A 19,952-nucleotide genomic window follows, 5' to 3' on the forward strand; every position below is an offset into this window, starting at 1 on the left:
CAGGAAACCTGAACAAGGAATAAGAAATTGGCATCGTTTCCAGAAGCTGTCACTCCACGACACTTAAATACTACAATATATTTTTTTGCTCCAAATTTTTTTTTCTCAGTTTCAGAGACACTTTGTCGAAAATCTGAACAACAACAACAACAAAAAAAACCCACACCTACAGCTAAACAACATACGTATAGATATCTGGAAAACACATTTCATTACCAGGTACAGAATCTTAATAATAAGTACATCTGATTCAATGCCACCACTACCATTTCCTCACGTCTTACATGCCTGAGAAATACAACCAAGTCAGAACGCTCATCAGATTGGACACTGTGTCCATGGAACTGTACTCACATTTTGCAGGCAGGTCATAGCCACATGTGATTTTCGCATGTCCTGTATCACAGCCATTCAGGTTACGACATTCAGCTAGCAAGCAGGGGCCGGCTGCTCTGTGAATACAGCCATCCACTGGAGGGGAGAGAAGAAAGTTAGTTCATTTTTTTGCCTTTGGGAAATAAAGCCAAAACTTGAGATAAGAAAGAAAATGTATTCAGTTTGTTCCTATTGGAAATCAACTTAGCTCATGGAAGAAAACCGATGGTGTCCAATCCGTTAAACACTACATTCTCCCCTTTCCCACCTGTGTGAGTGTGTGTGTGTGTGTGTGTGTGTGTGAGCGAGTGGTGAGCAAAAGTAGAAAGGAGGATTTTAGAACTAGTGTGCTATTAAATGTTTAAAAAAAACCCATCCTCTTGAGTGGAGGAGTCTCTTATTTGTAGCATTTCACAATTTCCCATCGTCCAATTATTCCCATTGTGTCCACTTCAAACGGTCCACTCTATGTCACTGAACACAGATCAGGAAGAAATGCTAACAGTTCTACCTCTGAGCTGGTAAGGGTTGCCTCCAAAATGCCACAGGCTTCAGACATAATAATGGTCGAGAAGAAAGCGAGAAAGCACTGTAGAACATCTGTACACACCCGAAACTGAGACAGTAAAGTTAAAGTCAATCAAAGTGAGAACCAGACCCAAGTTCCTCCTCCTCCCCGCAACAGTGTGACACAAATACTGTTCTGTTTCTCCAGGGTATCTAACAGGCTGCCAGATGATGGGCCAGGGGAGGTTAGGTCTTGATAACCACTCATAATACCACCCTTACTCAGCTGACAAGGACTAAGACAGTTGGGCAGTGGCTGCTCTAGGTCTGTGAAATGAACAGGCTTTCTGCCCTTCCCCAAGCTCAGGCCTCCCGGTGGCTCTCTGGCCTCCCATCCTGGTCCCCTGCACGTCTGGCCTTCACACCTTTTGAAAACACAAACTGGCTGCCATCGGAAATGAAAACTTTAAATGATGGAATTGGGGTGAATGCAGACATATACACAATATATATACATTTATACATAAAAACATATAGAGATATTGGAAAAATATATACCAAAATGTAAAAAGTGATTATTGGATGGGAAACAGAGGGTGAGAATATTACAAAAAAATTAGGCCCTGATTTATCTATGTTTAATTTTCTTTTTTACAAGAACTTCAAGTATTTTCAAGTGAACGTATTTTCTTGGCTGAGAAATAATGAGTTACTTAGTTTGAAATGGATATTTAGTTAAAATAGAATTCGCTAGTATACTTAATCATATGCTGTCAAATATTGTCTACATTATTCAGATTGTAGCCTAATGCAGTTTTTAGATATCCAGTTCTCAAAATCTTCATGTTATATCAGCATTCCTTACTGCTGAAAGTCTGGCAGAAGAGCTATTTAATGATAATGACTATAGTTTAAATGTATTGAGTATATCTCTGTGCCAGGCACTATAATGAGGAGAACCTTATGAGGGAGATACTGACTTTATTATCTTCCTTTTATAGGAGCTTGGAAGAGCTTAGTTACTTGCCCACATTCACAAAATATTGACAACTTGATTCAAAACTTCAGGCTTGTCTGGTGCAGCAACCTTGCTCTTAATCATTATAATGCATTGCCTTCCGTAACTAAATCCAGGCATCTTGCCTCTGTTCCTGCATGTGGCACGTTGAACCACTATATGATATTAATTTTTAATTCCCATCAATTCTATTTATGAGCTATAACTTACATATACTCCTATGCACAGATTTTTCAGTTTTGATGAATTTTAACAAAAGTGTACAGTGTGTCCGTAAAGTCATGGTGCACTTTTGACCGGTCACAGGAAAGCAACAAAAGACGATAGAAATGTGAAATCTGTATCAAATAAAAGGAAAACCCTCCCAGTTTCTGTAGGATGATGTGGCAGCATGTGCGCATGCGCAGATGATGACGTAACACCGTGTATACAGCAGAGCAGCCACGTCCTCTGTGGACGGTACAGAGGAAAGTTCACTGTGTTCTGTGGCTCGCTAAATTTGAATCTGTGACCAAAGTGCAATGTGAATATTGGCGCGTTTATAACGAAGCGCCACCACATAGGAATAACATTACTCGGTGGGATAAGCAGTTGAAGGAAACCGGCAGTTTGGTGGAGAAACCCCGTTCTGGTAGGCCATCAGTCAGTGACGAGTCTGTAGAGGCTATACGGGATAGCTACCTAAGGAGCCCTAAAAAAATTTGTGCATGAGCCCACATCAAACTGCACTGAATAGGTATGAAACTGGGAGGGTTTTCCTTTTATTTGGTGCAGATTTCACATTTCTATTGTCTTTTGTTGCTTTCCTGTGACCGGTCAAAAATACACCATGACTTTACGGACACACTGTATATTCTCAAGTAACCATGACGCCAATAAAGATGCAGTGTTTCCGTCAACCCCAAAACTCTCTTGTGCCCTTTCTATGTCTAATTTCCCTTCTTAGTACCCAGCTGTCAATCACCATAGGTGAGCTTGGCCTGTTATGTAACTCCAAACTTCATATAAGAGATGGGGAAAAGGAGCAGCTTGAAAACTGCTGCTTTTTAAATGTTTATACAAAAAATTCAGCTTTTACTACCAGAATAAACACACTATACCACCTTTGCCAAGCTCCTTCCCTTATGTATGCCACTGAGCCTTAATCATGCTAGACTCTGAGCACTCAGGGAACACCAACCCCAGCCTGACCTATTTAGTCAAATAGTTGTTCCTTCTCCACGTGAGCAAAACCTGACCAACCGCAGAAAAAGGCTGGGGACTGCCTACACACTCTCTGTGGCTGCGGTCAGCGGGCGACCGAGCGAACACGGGGTCACTCAGAGGGCGACGAGCCATCTGGCTGCCTCTACTCCCAAAACAGGCTTTCTGCTGTACTGCCACACCTATCATTACCTTCCTGACAGCGACAAATGCTGGCAGGCAGTTGGTTAACTAAAGCAAGGGCCTCTAATTCCCTGCCTGTTCCCTCCTGGTATCTCACAAAGATACATTCCGCAGGCTCCAGTCTAGCCGTTGGGCCATCTTCTTAAAGTTGCCACACACTGTAGCCCAGAGAATCAGAGTGCCTAAGAGTCGAGCAGAAAGATGGGTTCCAGCTGTGCTTGAGGGAAAACTCTTCTTCTCTTTTGTCAGTATTACTTGAGGTTTAGAGTCTTAGAATAGTTTTATGGGATAGTCTTTTGTCACTCAACAGTTAAAATAAAGAGGATAGAGATGGAACATGCAATCACATTGATTTTTCTGACCTAAGATTTATTTCAGTCCCTGATTCCAACCTGTATTCTTCAGGAAAAGCCCCCCATTTTATAAACAAACAAATAAATAAATCCTGAAAACGGCAGAGCAAAAAACAAGCCACAAAGCACTGACTAGAAATAGTCAGCCACGGTGGACCAGAGAGTGTAAGAGCTAGCCAAAATAGAGCCAGGTAAGCATGCTAGCTACATATTTTTGAAAAAATCATAAAAGCAACATTTAGTGAAATCCAGCTATTTTAGAAGTTGGACCAATGAAGCTCTCTTCCTTGTCTTACAAAGACAATTTTTCCAAACAGTTTTTAGCATGGGGGATTTTGAAGTTCTTAGATGTGCATGCATTCATTTAATCTTCTTCTGTAAATAAAAGACAGTAACTTAATCTAAAAGTGCCGCACAAATCATATTAGCCTGAAAAATAAGAGGCTCTTTCATTGAATATATCTCTTAAAAGCCCAAGAGGATACAACAGAGTTCTTTCCAAATCAAATCAACATAAATTTATTAAACTACCTTGAACAAAGCATTCTGAAAGAAGCTGTAAGGGCATCAAATAATGATAATGATACATCACGTCTTTTGAGGATTTGCCGAGTGCCTTCTGGTGTGCTAAGTAAATTTCAAGCTTCCTCTTTATAAGAGGCAGTGTTGGAAGTGGAAGGGGGACAGTTCTGGGGTTAGAGGAAGAGGTTCGAGTCTTCGTGCCACTGTTTCCGCTCCCTGTACTTTGATTTTCCTCATTTGTAAAACAGGTACCTCCAGGGCCTTTATTGAAAAATTATAGAATTTTTATAAATAACATTAGTTATTATATGACACTTTGAATAATGCCTCGCATGTTGCAAGTATCGAATAAATGTTGGTTACGCTATTATATTTAATAATCATAAAATTTTGGGGTAGAGCCTGACCTGTGGTGGCGCAGTGGATAAAGCATCGACCTGGAAATGCTGAGGTCGCCGGTTCGAAACCCTGGGCTTGCCTGGTCAAGGCACATATGGGAATTGATGCTTCCAGCTCCTCCCCCCTTCTCTCTCTCTCTGTCTCTCTCCCTCTCTCTGTCCTCTCTAAAAATGAATAAAAATAAATAAAAAGCATAACAAAAAATGTAACATAAAAATGTTTTAAAAAAAATAAAATAAAATAAAATTTTTGGGTAGAATCTATGGATACTTAAGTAATAAAAAAGTAAAAGTTAGGAAATTAGTGCAAGATCAGGGAGGAGATGGGGTCAGAGCTCATGTGTTCCTAAACTTACAGTCTCTGTTCTAAAAAAAACTAAAAGGAAAAAGAAAAAGAAAGGAAACCATGGTCTTCCCCATTGAGAGCTAAGTAAATAGGACAGAAAGGCTCAGGAGCTTGTTTTCACCAAAATAAAAGATAATCAGCAATACAGAAGCTACTTCAGTATAGAGAACACATCTTTTAATAGATAGACAAATCTTTCGGGAATATGCACCTGTTAATGTTTTACATTTCACAAAGCCTGTTGACAAAATTACCACATAGTTAATTCTTGAAACAATTTTGCAAGTTAGTCTTGAACTTTATTACTTTTCCCTCTTTATAGCTGAAGAAACTCAACAAGTGCAAGAAAAGTTAGCTCAGTTCATCCACTTGTTAAGTGGCAGATATAACTGGAGTTTCATGGCTCTCAAAGTGAGGTCAGTACCAGACGGGAAGCCTGACAGAGTGTGGATTCCTATACCCAACCCTAAATACACAGAGATCATCCCTCCAGCAGTGGGACCCAGAATCTGCATTTAATCATTTCCACAGATAATATGGCTGCGCACTGCCAAATAGGAATTTTGCTTTCTTGCTTTCTTATCAAAGCTCTAGAAACTGGTGAGTAGTTAGTCTGTATAAGGGGGTGATAATCTGAGCATTCACTGGATACAAGAAGACCACCTTTAAATTCATTAGAATCATGTCCTCATCTTCACCTACTTGTTCTAATCACATATCCAAACTGTCCCTGCCCTCGACAGTTTGCACTTCGAACAGGAAAGATTAACTAGAACTAGAGGTGAACTTCAGTAGCAAGCAGAATTTTGATTAAACACTGCTTTACTCAAAGATGTGTTAATTATGAAATGCCTTGGGCAAGAACAGGTCCCTGGTGCATGGTCTCCATAGTAAGGCTACAGGATGTCCCTACAGGGGATGGAAGAATATATTTAAACTTTTATTGATATTTATAATTTATAAAGTTTACATGTACTAATATTTAACATATAGACTGACAGTACTATTTGTATATAATTCATAAGTAAACACACACATACACATAAACGTGTACATAAAAAATATGTACCAAAAAAATGCACAATAAAAAAAAAACATGGTGCCAACAGGCGTGGTGACTAAGAGTGATACAGAAGCAAACTGCCAGCCTACGTCACTAAGAGTTTCTGCATCTACATAATGGGTACAATATTAGTACCTACTTTGTAGGGCTCTTGTGATAACTGAATGAAGGAACCTTTGTTCAATACTTAGCTTGTGCAGCGCCTGCCTAAGTATTGAAAGAATCTGGGTGGGGTAGATCTCTCCCCTACAGTAATTGTTATAATTATTCCCATCTTTGTATCCATACCCTTGACATTGTGACTCTACAGCTCTTCCCGTTAAGAGATGTAATCTGTTTTGCCAACCCATGAATGCAGGCTGATCTTATGACTAACTTGCTTTGACCAACAGAACAAGGCTGAAGCGACTCTATGTCAACCCTAGTCCTAAACCTCAAGAGGCCTTTCACGCTTTTCACTGATTTGGAGCCCAGCTCAGCTCCCATGTACAATAAATAAGCCCAGGCCAGCCTCTGAAGGATGAGACCACAGGGAACAAAGACAAGCTATCCAAGCAGAGACCATATTAGACTAGCCAGTACCCAACTTTCCTGGAAACAGCACCATCACATAAGTGAACTCAGCTGAGATGAGAATCATCCAGCTTATGATGAACCCAAAGAATTATTAGTTATATAAACAGTTCCTGTTTTAAGTCACTAAAATTCGGGGTGGTTTGTTACACAGAAAGAGCTAACTGATATACTTAGCCATCATTGTCAGAGAAGACACAAAGGTATAAACCACTCCCAAGTGAGGATACAAAGGAATAAGATTAAACAGCTGTCTTAAGCTCTTGAGGAAGAAGAGCAATATAGCTGAAGTAATCAGGTAATGAGTTGATTCCATTAGAGGTCACCTATAGCCTGCATGAAGGATTTATGTGTTAGGTACCGAATGGCATCAGTGTTTCCTTTAGGGAGGAAAAGAAATATCTGTTGGAAAATACAATGCAGTGACAAGATCCACATCTTGGAGCTTCATACATGTGAGGAATTTAGCTATCTGAAACGGCCTTGGGCTGACTGAAAAATGAACTTCTCTTATGAACCTCCTAATCTTGCTGATCAATTTCACAATAAGATGTGGGCTATGATCCCAGGAGAAGATGATAATAAATGTAATAGAATAAACATCTACACCCTTCTCAGTTCAAGAACCTGCTGCAATTTTCAGCTATGGGTCACACACCTAGCTTCTTTATCTCTAATCCAAAAGTGGAGGAACCAATCTTTAAAAAGCAAGAGACATGTCCATTTCCTAAAATCTAAAATCTTACTAATTGTGCAGGTACATAAGGTACACAACAGTGATTTTTGTTTTTCTTGTCAAAATTGGATTTCCAAGTGAGGATGAAAGATTTTTCTGAGAAATAGTTACAGTAGACTCTCCAATTTTTCTTAAATAAAAAATTTTGATCAGCTCTATCTCATCAGTAGCTTCAGAGAGAAAAAGTCATGTTGAATAATTTTCTAGTCAAATTCTGATTAAGACATTTTGAGTTGATGCTAACATCATGGTAAACAATTTTTTTAAGTGAGAGGTGGGGAGACTGAGAGACAGACTCCCACATGTGCCCCAACCGGGATCCACCCGGCAGGCCCCTATGGGGCAATACTCTGCCCATCTAGGGCCGCTGCTCCATTGCTCGGCAACTGAGCTATTTCAGAGCCTGAGGCAGGCCATGGAGCCATCCTCAGTGACCAGGGCCAACTTGCTTGAACCATTTGAGCCATGGCTATCGGAGGATAAGAGAGAGAGAGAGAGAAGAGGGGGTGAAGAAGCAGATGGTCACTTCTCCTGTGTGCCCTGACAAAGAATTGAACCTTGGACTTCCACATGCTGGGCCAACACTCTACCACCAAGCCAACTCTTCAGGGCTAAACAAATTATTTTAAGATCCAATCCAAGTATTTCATTCCACATATCAATGCTCTCTCTCACTTTCTCTTTCTCAAAAAAAAATGTAAAAATTAAAATAAGAGAAAAGAAAGAAAAATAGAAAAAAAAGTCATTATGACAAAGATTATTGGTTTTCTACCCATTATCAATTCTCATTTCCCCTACTAACAAATGCCTTCATTAATTTGAGTGGCAGTGTGCCCAACTTAAAAGCAATATTTATCAGCAGCTCTTTCAAAGATAAAAAAGATATCAGTGACCAAATTACATGGAAGGAGATGACATTGGCTGGGCTTCCAGGTGAGTTCATTACAGAGGACATACCCACACAGATCTTTTAATTTTATTATTATTATTATTATTATTATTATTATTATTTGGCTTTCCCACTCTTCCGCCTTCATGCATAAGACTAAAACCTAGTATTCAGACTTCAGTAGCCATTTAGTGAGCATGAGCACAAAGCTAATTCTTGTGTGATTATAGGTTCATAAGTCACTGATGGCATCTCAGGAGGTATCACATTAACCGCAAATTACCTCTCATGCAATCAGGGAAAGTATTTTCTGTTAATGAGCATAAGTCAACTTGGAGCCTAATGCCATTTTATATGTTGAAGGCATGTATTTAATTTAGCTTAGATATATTCCTTGAAATTCTGGATAAAAAACTTCCTTTGACCATTACAAAAGTATTAATTACTAGGAAATTCTGAGTTGACAGAATTTCAACTCAGAAATAGAAATAGAACTGATAAGGTAGGCAAAACTGCCAATATTCATTAGAGAGACCAGAGTAGTCTCAACCATACCTCTAAAGATGAAATGGCAGCTGGAAAAACCTAGAATGTGACAGTCTGGTGGCCATGTGATCTTAAAATGGCTTAGATTTCATGAGTTCTCACCAGGGAGGTACATTTCCATCAGCAATAAGACTCGATTTACTAAAGGTAGATGCTATTAAAGGATCCAAACTAGATAGTGAAGATCATATTTCTCTGAAAATCCTCAGAGACAGTTTGAATTAGGGGTAAATTTGCCATCAGAAATGACAGAGATTTCTTTAACACCCGATTGACATCAATGGCTAGATCTTTTAGACAGAAGTTCAACAGATCAATCATTATAGCCTTAAATGACACATTAGACCACATGGATTTAATTAATGTTTAGAGCATTTCACCTCAAAGCAGCAAAATGCACATTCTTTTCAAGTTGACATGAAACATTTTCCAGGATAGACTACATGATAGGCCACAAAACAAATTTCAACAAATTTAAGAATACTGAAATCATATTATAAGCATCTTCTCTGATCAAAAACTTATGAAACTAGAAGTCAATTGTAAGAACAAAAACACACAAACACATGGAGGCTAAACAGTAAGTGAGTTAACAATGATATCAAAGAATAAATCAAAAGATACATTAAGAAAAAGGAAATTAGGAAAACAAAACCCCAAAATCTATGGGACAACAGTGAAAGCTGTCCTAAGAGGAATATGTATAACAACACAGTCCTACCTCAAAACACAAGAAAATCTCAAATAAACAATCCCACCTTACACCTAAAGGAGCTAGAAAATATCAACAAACAAGCCCAAAAGAGATTAGGAAGAAGGAAATAATAAATATCACAGCAGAAATAAATAAAATAAAATCTAAAAGAATACAAAAGATCATTGAAACCAAGAGCTGGTTCTTTAAAAAAATAAACAAGATCAATAAACCTTTAACCAAACCAACCAAGAATAAAAAGAGAGAGAACCCAAGTAAATAAAATCAAAAATTGAAGAGAAGAAGCAACAACTGACACCACAGAAATACAAAGGATTATAAGAAATACTATAAAAATATGCCCAAATTGAACAATCTGGAAGACTTTGATAAATTTCTAGAAATATACAATTTTCTAAGACTGAATCAAGAAAAAGCAGAAAATCTGAACACACTCCAATTGCTACCAATAAAACCATGCAGTAATCAAAAAACTCCCAACCAACAAAAGACCTGGACCAGACAGCTTCATGGGTAAATTTTACCAAACATTCAAAAAAGAGAATTAATATCTATCCTTCTATTCTAAAATATTCAAAAGGAGGGAAGACGCTCAAGCTCACTTTACGAGGCCAGCATTATCCTGATTATAAAACCAGGTAAAGACACTACAAAGAAAATTATAAGCCGATATCCGTGATGAACATAGATGCAAAACCCACAACAAAATATTAACAAATCAAATTCAGCAATACATTAAAAAGATCATATGCCATGATTAAGGGGATTTATTTATAGAATGCAAGGTCAGTATAATATCTGCAAATCAATTAATGTAATACTCCCTATAAACAAAATGAAGGTTCAAAATCATATGATCATGTTAGTAGAAAAATCATTTGACAAAATCCAGCACCTTTTATGGTAGAACCTCTCAGCAAAGTGGAAAGAGAGAAAATATGCTCCAACACAAAAAAGGCCATGTGTGACAAACCAAAACAAACATCACCACGGGTTATTTAACATAATACTGGGTGTCCCAGCCACAGCAATATGATGAGAAGAAATAAAAAGCATTGAACTAGAAAGGAAGTAAAACTGTCATGTTGCAGATGACATGATATTGTATATAGAGAACCTTAAAGATTCCATCCAAAGCTACTAAAACTAGTAAATAAATTCAGTAAATTAGTAGGATACAAAATAAATATTCAGAAATCAGTTGCATTTGTATACAGTAACAATGCACTATCAAAAAGAGAAACAAAAAAAAATCCTATTTTAATTGCATAAAAAAAATGGCATAAATTTAACCAAGAAGGTAAAAGACCTGTAGTTGAAAAATTATAAGATATTGAAGAAAGAATTTGCTGGAGATACAAATAAATAGAAGGATAAACAGTTCAGTTCATGGATAAGAAGAATTAACTTTATTAAAATGTCCATATTAGGCCTGACCTCTGGTGGTGCAGTGGATAAAGCGTTGACCTGGAATGCTGAGGTCACCGGTTCAAAACCCCGGGCTTGCCTGGTCAAGGCATATATGGGAGTTGATGCTTCCTGCTCCTCCCCCCTTTCTCTCTCTCTCTCTCTCTCTCTCTCTCTCTCTCTCTAACTCTCCTCTCTAAAATGAATAATAAATAAAATTTAAAAAAACTAAGCTTTAAAAAATGTCCATATTACCCAAAGTAATCTATAAATTCAATACAATTTCTATTAAAATATCAATAATGTTTTCACAGAATTAGCATAAATAATCCAAAAATTTAAATGGAACCACAAAAGACCCCAAATAGCCACAGCAATCCTGAAAAAGAACAAAGTTGGAGGTTTCATATTACCTGATCTCAAACTATACTATAAAACTATAGTAATCAAAACAACATAGTACTAACACAAAAACAGACACCTAAGTCAATGAAATAAAATAGAGAGCCAAGAAGTAAGTCCATACCTATATGGTCATTTAATTTATGACAAAAGAAGCAAGAACATACAATGGGATAAAGCCAGTCTGTTCAATAAATAGTATTGAAAAAATTGGACAGAAGCATACAAAAAAAAAAAAAGAAAGAAAGAAAGAAAGAAAGAAAGAAAGAAAGAAAGAAAGAAAGAAAGAAAGAAGCAAACTAGCAAACTAAACTAACTTCTTACACCATATACAAGAATAAACCCGAAATGGATTAAAGACTTAAGTGTAAAACTCAAAACCATAAATTTCCTAAAAGAATACACAGGCAGTAAAATCTATGACATTTCTCTTAGCTATATTTTTTCTGATATATTTCCTTAGGCAAGGGAAAGAAAAGAAAAAAATAAACTAATAGGACTACATCAAACTAAAATTTTTGCATAGCAGAACAACCATCAAGAAAACAAAAGACAACCCATGAATGGGAGAACATACTTGCCAGTGAAATATATATGAAAATATATATATATATATATGAAATTCAAAGAACTCAACACCAAAAAACAATCCAGGTAAAAAATGGGCAGAGGTCCTGAATAAATACTTTTCCAAAGAGGACATACAGATTGCTAATAGACATATGAAAAGATGCTCAATGTCACTAATCATCAGAGAAATGCAAATTAAAACCACAATAAAATGTCATCTAACACATGTCAGAATGGCAATCATCAATAAATCAACAAACAACAAGTGTTGGCAAAGATGAGGAGAAAAGGGAGCCCTTGTGCACTGTTGATGGGAATGCAGACTGGTGCAACCACTACAAGAAATAGTATGGGGGTCCTCAAAAAGTTAGAAATGTAGCCTGACCTGTGGTGGCGCAGAAGATAAAGCGTCGACCTGGAAATGCTGAGGTCGCCAGTTCGAAACCCTGGGCTTGCCTGGTCAAGGCACATATGGGAGTTGATGCTTCTAGCTCCTCCCCACCTTCTCTCTCTTCTCTCTCCCTCTCTGTCTCTCTCTCTCCCTTTCTCTCTCCTCTCTAAAATGAATAAATAAAATTAAAAAAAAAATAAAGTAGAATTAAAAAAAAAGTTTTAAAAAAAAAGTTAGAAATGAAACTGATTTATGACCCAGCAATTCCATTATTCAGTATATATCCAAAGAAATCCAAAACATTAATTCAAAAATAAGTATGCACCCCTATGTTTATTATACCATTATTTACAATGGTCAAGATATAGAAACAACCCAAGTTCCATCAACAGATACATGGATAAAGAAGCAGTATTTATATTCAGCCATAAAAAAAGAATAAAACTTCACATGTCATCCATGTGACAACATGGATGGGTGGACCTATAGGGTATTATACTAAGTGAACTAAGTCCAACAGAGAAATAAAAATATATGCTTTCACTTATATATGGAGTCTAAAAAATAAAATAAATAAACAACAGAGAAATAAACTCATGTAGCTCTCCATTCAAGGCTCCATTAAACCTGAGAAAAGTAGTAATGGAGGACACAATGTTGACACAATAGGACAATTAAGGTAGGTGTCAGTTGGGTGCTCATTGTTGAGGTTTCTACAACAGATGTCATAGACGGCCTCATTGTCAGTCATGAAGACACAATCAGAGTGCTCTGGGTGGTGTGGGTAGTGAGGATGTGTTGTAGGGCTCAGTTACAGCTCTGGGAACCTCGGGGCACTAAGTAAATAGAGAACTCCAGCTTGACTTCTCGCCATAACCAACAGTGAGATGTTCTATCATGTAAAACCACTTCTGCCACCAAAGCTGTGGATAACCAAGAAATGCCCAAGATCTGTGCATTGGTCAGCCAGCTGCCTAATTAGTCCCAAAATGTGGTCAGTGATCTCCTTGCCAGTGGTGTAGTGCCTGCAGGCGTAGTTATTGGCAGCAAATTCCTTGCCTGTGATGAGCTGCTCAGGGTGGAAGAGCTGGTGCTATGTGCCAGTGCAAACTTCATCAATAGCCATGGGTTCCAGGTCCGCAGACACTTCCCTGGGCACATGCTTGCCAGCGCCTGGCTCACTGAAAAAACGTGTTGAAGGAGGCATCTTCTCCCGCAACGTTCTTGTCACTTGGCATCTGGCCATCCAGCTGAATGGCATGTTCCAAGTAGAAGAGCTCCCAGCACGCAGAGATACCAGCCTGGACAACGTGGATGGAGATGCACTCACACATGACTGAGACTTCCGGGCTTCAAGGGGCTGGAGGAGGTGAGGGAATGGTGACGAGGACTGCACACTGACAAACTAACAAGGTGTTCAGGGGAGAACTTAATAGAGACCAGGTCAAGTAGAAATGCAGGGGCAGAGAGACCTCCTCTTTCCAAGAAAGAAATGAGTCAGCTTAAATATTTCTTCTTCTAACAGAAATGTTCCAGCAGCAGGGATAGAAGCTCAGAGGAGAGATGGTGTAGGGTGAATATTAACAGGTGCCCCAAGGCAATGTCATCTGTTACCATAAAACAAGGCCTATGGAGAAAGGTGCTATTTCTTCAAGGAATTCAGCTTTTAAACTTCAACTGTGTTAAATCTCTTCTCATTTCTTTCCTATGAAGAAGCTAATATGTCATTTTGGGATTTATGGTCTCATCTGCTCCAAAAATACTAATGGTTTTAAGTGAGATGATAAAGAATTGAACATCATGAGGAGAGAAAATGAAATCTCTCTGAATTTTCACCTGGTTGTCTAAAGGACAGTGGTATATAGGTATGTCTATATATATGTATTTGCAAAAATATAAAATCTTGACATGCACAACAAATACTCGGGTTTCATAAACTCTTTGCCTTTCACTCTGCTTGAGTTTTAAAAGGACTAATCTATCCCTGGGTCTGAGGAGGGGAGTAAAACACTCAACCCTTTACTTCAAAGTCCACAAATGAAGGTGGCCTTTATTGCCCTGATGCAAGCATCAACTTTTTCTTCTCCCATTATTCATTCTCAAGAGGAGCTTTAGGGAATACTCTTATGTGAAGAAAAATCTTAGGTGCAAAGAACATTTTTGGTCATTTTGTCAAGCAATAAAATTCTTTCTTTTTGACATTTTTTCTGATTACAGAAAGAGTTGACCATACTTATTAAAAACAAATTTTCAAAAAAGGCTATGTTTTTCTCTGTATTTCATAATTTGACTCCCTATCTTATATAGAAAAAAAATCTACCCAATAACGTATATAGTAGTACTGTATATAATTTTGATGAAATTTCTTTCCATTAAAAAAATTCAGTATATGTGCCTGAATGGATGATTATTTTGCCCCAAAATGGCAAACTCTCTTGGAAATAGTAAAAATTCTGAAAGAACAACAACAAAAAAGGACCGTATCTTAAATTTTTATATAAGTATTTAAATTAAACTGATGAGAACAAAATGAATAATATCATGTGTGATTTCTATAACTTAAGTTGCATTTCCATGAACTCATCTAAACTAGTTCTAAATAAATGGATTGAGATCACTTTTTTCCCAGGGAATGAAAGTATCCACTTAGAAAATAAAATAAAATTTCAGAATTATTTCCTTCAGAAACGAATGTAGCAATTTGCCACGTGGAGCCTAGGACGGTCTGGATGCTAATCAGAGCTGCAGCGGGCATTCAGGGCCCGTACCCCTGCCATATGCGATCTGAATGTCAGCTGAGCCTCCCACCTCCAGTCCCTCAAAGATGCCCCCCTCCTGCAAAGATGCTACAAAAGGAAAATATATTTCCAGAAACAGATGGAGCAAAACTCTCTGCTTTCTTTTCCTTTTTCACTATAAGCCTAGTCAACAGGTCCAAAGCACTTATTTCATGGTCTCTTCTAGACAAATTCCCTCTCAACCTGTTCATTCCCTCTCTGAGGCACTGGGGGTTTTTCCCAGAATGGCAGCTGAAACTGAAGAAAACGGCACAAAATTTTCTGTTAGAGAAGCATCAATTTGGTGAGAATTTCAGATTCACATAATCAACCATTAAAAATAAAAACCGGCCCTGGCTGGTTGGCTCAGTGGTAGAGTGTTGACCTGGTGTGCAGAAGTCTCGGGTTCGATTTCCAGCCAGGGCACACAGGAGAAGCGCCCATCTGCTTCTCCACCCCTCCCCCCCTTCTTCCTCTCTGTCTCTCTCTTCCCCTCCCGCAGTCAAGGCTCCATTGGAGCAAAGTTGGCCCGGGCGCTGAGGATGGCTCTGTGGCCTCTGCCTCAGGTGCTAGAATGGCTCTGGATGCAACAGAGTGACGCCCCAGATGGGCAGAGCATCGCCCCCTGGTGGGTGTGCCGGCTGGATCCCGGTCGGGCGCATGCGTGAGTCTGACTACCTCCCCATTTCCAGCTTTGGAAAAATACAAAAAAAATAATAATAATTAATAAATAAAAAAAATAAAAACCACGGGCTGAATGAGAGGCAGTGGTTGTGAGGGGGGGGGTAAATGGGTTTCTCTGTGCTGATAAAGAAGAGCTGTTCCTTCTTCAAGTGCACAGAAGAGATTCAGAGAGGATAAGGCCATGGCTTGGATAATCCTGCAGCGCACCAAAATGTCTATTTTCTTTATCCCTAGCGGAACCATTTCACCCCATCCGATGCTTGGGAGAGAAGTTAAAGTGAGGCATGTGTGCTGACCCCCACAAAGGAGCCCTATGTTTAACAGCACACACATCCAACACCTCAAACGGTTCTGAAGAAAGCTGTGTTTATTATGAGGGCTTATGAAATAAAAAAAGTACAAACTTTCTCATCCTGAATAATATGCAATGAAATTTACAGCCAAAATAAGGAAGCTGTGCATAATGTAACATTTGGCAGGAATTTTAATCAGTGGATTGGCAAGGCTAGATACAATACTTCAGTTCCTTTCAGACATGTCTGAGCTTCCTTAATGCAAATACCACACGCTGGTCAAGGCAGAACATTTAGGAGACGTTGTGCTTTCTGCAGGAGTGCTGACGAGCAATTCAAGCTAAGTAGGAAGCACTGCTGATGTGATCACAGTTTCAAACTCAGAGAATGAATGATGGCAGAAGACAAGCACGCTGTTCTCATAGAGCAAAGCAACAAATTTAGATTGAGGTAAGGCCTTCCAGCCCCCTTACGTTGGCGGGTAAAGATGCTGCCAGGTATCATTCTGACTCAGCTGTGCCCTAAAGAGCATAATTCTGGACACTGTCACGTTTGTACGCAGGGTTGCTGTGTTCCCAGTTGAAGAAGAACAGAGCTGTCCGGGAGCCCTCCAATCCCAAGCAGGCAAACAGCAGTTCAAACAAGTTGAAAGTCTGGTCACATAGTGTGGACCCCAAACTGACCATCACAGAAAAAGTTATAATGTGATGAAAAGCTTCCAGGAACCTACGGAATCCACCACCCCTGCCAGGATGAAACAAGGACAATCCTGCCTCTGCACCCACAATTTTTAGAGACCACAAGAAAGATACTGTATCCTTCTGCCATTTGCACAACACTCTAGTAGTCAGTATCCAGGGTTTCACACCGGATCTCAGGAAGTGAAACGTTAAGAAAGAAGGCTAAAATGTCAGATGGTAGTCACAAACTGTATACTGTTCAGACTTTATCACTGGAAGTCTTTTTATTTAAAAATATTTTTTTTAAAAAATATTTAACTGTCCTTAATCTTGCGAATGTGGTAGAGTCTGGAAACACAAAATGTTTAAAAACAGTCTCCAATGTCTCAGTACAAAAGAAGGTAAATGAGGGATGGGAGGACAACGTGCTGTGCTCACAGGAATCCAAGGTCAAGGGACACAGAAAGTCCCCAGCTCTTTGTAAACTGTTCGGCTAAGGATGTTTTCAGAAATTAATCAGAAATATGATCTGTCTAGAGAGAATAGTAGATTATTTTCATACTGTGGTATTTCTTTGCGAGGTAACAAAGAATTTATATGCACCATATATCTGAAGACTGATTATTTGGGAGTTGATCGTGCTGTAAGTTCTATAAAATCAAAAACTAATGTGAGTCCAATTTTGGACATCATTGCCCCGTCAGCCGCGCCAGAGCATACCTGGTTCCTCACTCCCAATGGAAAGAGCAGGAAGCCGAGATGTTGGCAGAGCCATAAAGCCGTAAGGAACTGCATCTAGCGCCTGCTTTCACTCTGCCCTGTAGAACAGGAATCGGGGCTTTTCCCTTAAAGCATATTTAAAAGGGAGCATTTCTTTTTAGCAAATAGGAAGATGATGACAATCTTGATAGTTTCTGTTGAAAACGAATATTTGAATTGATGAAAAAAGGTTATTATCAGAAGGCTGAAGTTAAATCTTGCTTCACTATTCATACGGAGACATGATAGATACCAGGTGATCCGGGGAGAATGTAAGTGGAAGTGGTGTTGAATGTAGAGATACAAGTGCCCTGGAGAACAACGTCAGGTCCAAGGGCTGTGGGAGAAAATGCAATTCGAAGGATGAACACATGTAATGTCATTATGCTCGCAAAGATGCCTTGAGGAAAATAATTCTAACAAACTAATTTAGGAGCATAAAAATTATTCCAGTATGATTGAAAGTGGGTAAGGATGGTGTTACAATTAAAGAATAGCCATGAGACTTGAGTCATATGAAATTAGCAGGCCTAATAACTGGGCATTTCCAACTAAGGAGAAAGCAGTAAATGCAACTACTTTAGGAAGAGTAAAAAAGTAAGAAGATAACCATTCCTTTTACGTGTCTAGTTGTATAGTAAACTAATGCTTAGCATCATTTTTAAAAACTGTTCCTAATTCTTTGTAAGTCTATCTATCTCCCTGCCTCCTTCATTAATATTATAGTTTAAAAAATAATTAAGCTGCTTTTGAAGTCTTAACTGGTAATTCCCCCTAATGCTTCAACCAGTTATTTTTGGTCACTATGGTCCGTCGGGTGCTGTCCAATAAGTCTCTCTTCCATTTCCTCATTCATTCACTCTTCTGTAACAGACTCCCCAGGCACCTCTCATGCACATGTTCACTGAGCATGTGGACAGAAATACATAGAAGCAGGCCTGGCAGGATAGCTCGGTTGGTTAGAGTGTCATCCACAGTGCAAAGGCTGAGGGTTTGATCCCCGGTCAGGACACATACAGAAACAGATCAATGTTCCTGTCTCTGTCTCTCTCTCTCTTCACCTTCCTCTCTCACTAAAATAAAAAAAAAAAATTTAAACAAAAAAGAAATATATAGAAGCGAAGCCTTTAACACAATAGCATCATAGTTGCATGTCACAATTAAGATATCTAGCAAACGTCTTTGCCCTTGTCAGTGTGTCTCCACTCCACTGCAGCCAGTGAAACTGCCGTGCAGCTGAAAGCCTAATTCTGTCCTTATGCAGCTTCTCTCGGCCGTGCCAGTATCATTTATGACGCCCGTGACTTAGGGCAGTTTTGGCCAAATGCCGCAGGTTCCAGATTTAGATAAGGTGGACAAATTTCTTGTTCACCACTATTATTAATGATTCTAGGCAAGGTCCTTAGCCCTTGCGAGCCGCTTCCCTTATTTGTAAAATGGAAATAACGATTCTTATCTATAAGGGTGGTCTTAAAGATTAGCTTTGATCAAGAATGCAAAGCACATAGAACACGGTGGATGCTCATTAAATGGTGGGAACTATAAGTACCATTTGCCTCATCATTTTCGCTAATATCAGGGGTGTCTTTGTACTAGTGTTGGTTGAGAGGGGAACCTAAATGGTCAAGAGGAGTTCTCAGTACCAAGTCAGGATAATGTATCTTATAGATATTATAACTCTAAAGTTATAAGAAATACTGTATCCTGCAAATTAGTATGTGTTGATATAGTCTACAAAAGTTTCAAATTAAAAGTTGCAATGTTATTATATGCCTAACCAAAAGGAAATAAAACAATGGTTATAGGAGCAAAGGCAATTTTCTCTGGTAAGGAGGGTACCATGTTTCCCATTTAACCTTCTGAAAAAGTTGTCATGTGACATTATTTCACGTTTCTTCTAGCTCACTCAAAGCATATAAGGGCTTACTGCAACATGGGTCTTGTATATATGCCTGAATGTCAGCATTTTGGCTGTAACAGTGGAACTAGGAAGGACTCCAGTTGTATTTTTCTGTTGTGTTCTTACTGATTTATAAGCCAGAATCCTGGTGTTTAATGCACATGTGAGAAAATACAATGTTTTAATCTATTTTGATCTTTGTGAAACCAATAATTATCTAAAGCTCACTCTTAGTAATGGACAAGAATTTAGAAAGTAAAAATGTATTGCCTAAGAGGGAAATTTTTTTTTAAAAAAAGGACAATACTATATGCAATAAAGTGCCAGAAGAAGTGAGTAATAACTTAATTATAAAACTAAATTCTATGACATACAGAATCAAGCTAAATACCATGATATAAAGAATCTGAGTAACTACCTAGCAATTAATGCAAACTATATATCTATCACATGGTCTTTTAAACTAATTTATTTGGAAAATAATTTCAAACTTATAAAGAATTTATAAAGCCAGTATAAAGCCTATATGTTCTTCGTTCAGATTTTGCAATTGTTAATATTTTACCACATTTGTCACCATATATATATGCCTATCATAACATATACTCATTATAAATATAACCCCATTTTATATGTATATATATACAATTATGCATTTTATA

The 19,952-nt window shown here is 38.4% G+C and overlaps 1 protein-coding gene across 4 annotated transcripts in view; it reads right to left on the bottom strand.

Moving 5' to 3' along the window:
• MACROD2 (mono-ADP ribosylhydrolase 2) overlaps positions 1-19,952 on the bottom strand; it is a 2,105,833-nt gene that overhangs the window by 1,426,335 nt on the left and 659,546 nt on the right. For all 4 annotated transcript variants that reach the window (XM_066237024.1, XM_066237025.1, XM_066237023.1 and 1 more), the window contains exon 5: positions 355-471. In XM_066237024.1, the coding sequence (XP_066093121.1) occupies positions 355-471 (117 nt within the window). The remainder of the gene's footprint in view (positions 1-354; positions 472-19,952) is intronic.

Source organism: Saccopteryx bilineata, chromosome 6 (genome assembly GCF_036850765.1).
Source record: "Saccopteryx bilineata isolate mSacBil1 chromosome 6, mSacBil1_pri_phased_curated, whole genome shotgun sequence".
Classification (NCBI taxonomy): domain Eukaryota; kingdom Metazoa; phylum Chordata; class Mammalia; order Chiroptera; family Emballonuridae; genus Saccopteryx; species Saccopteryx bilineata.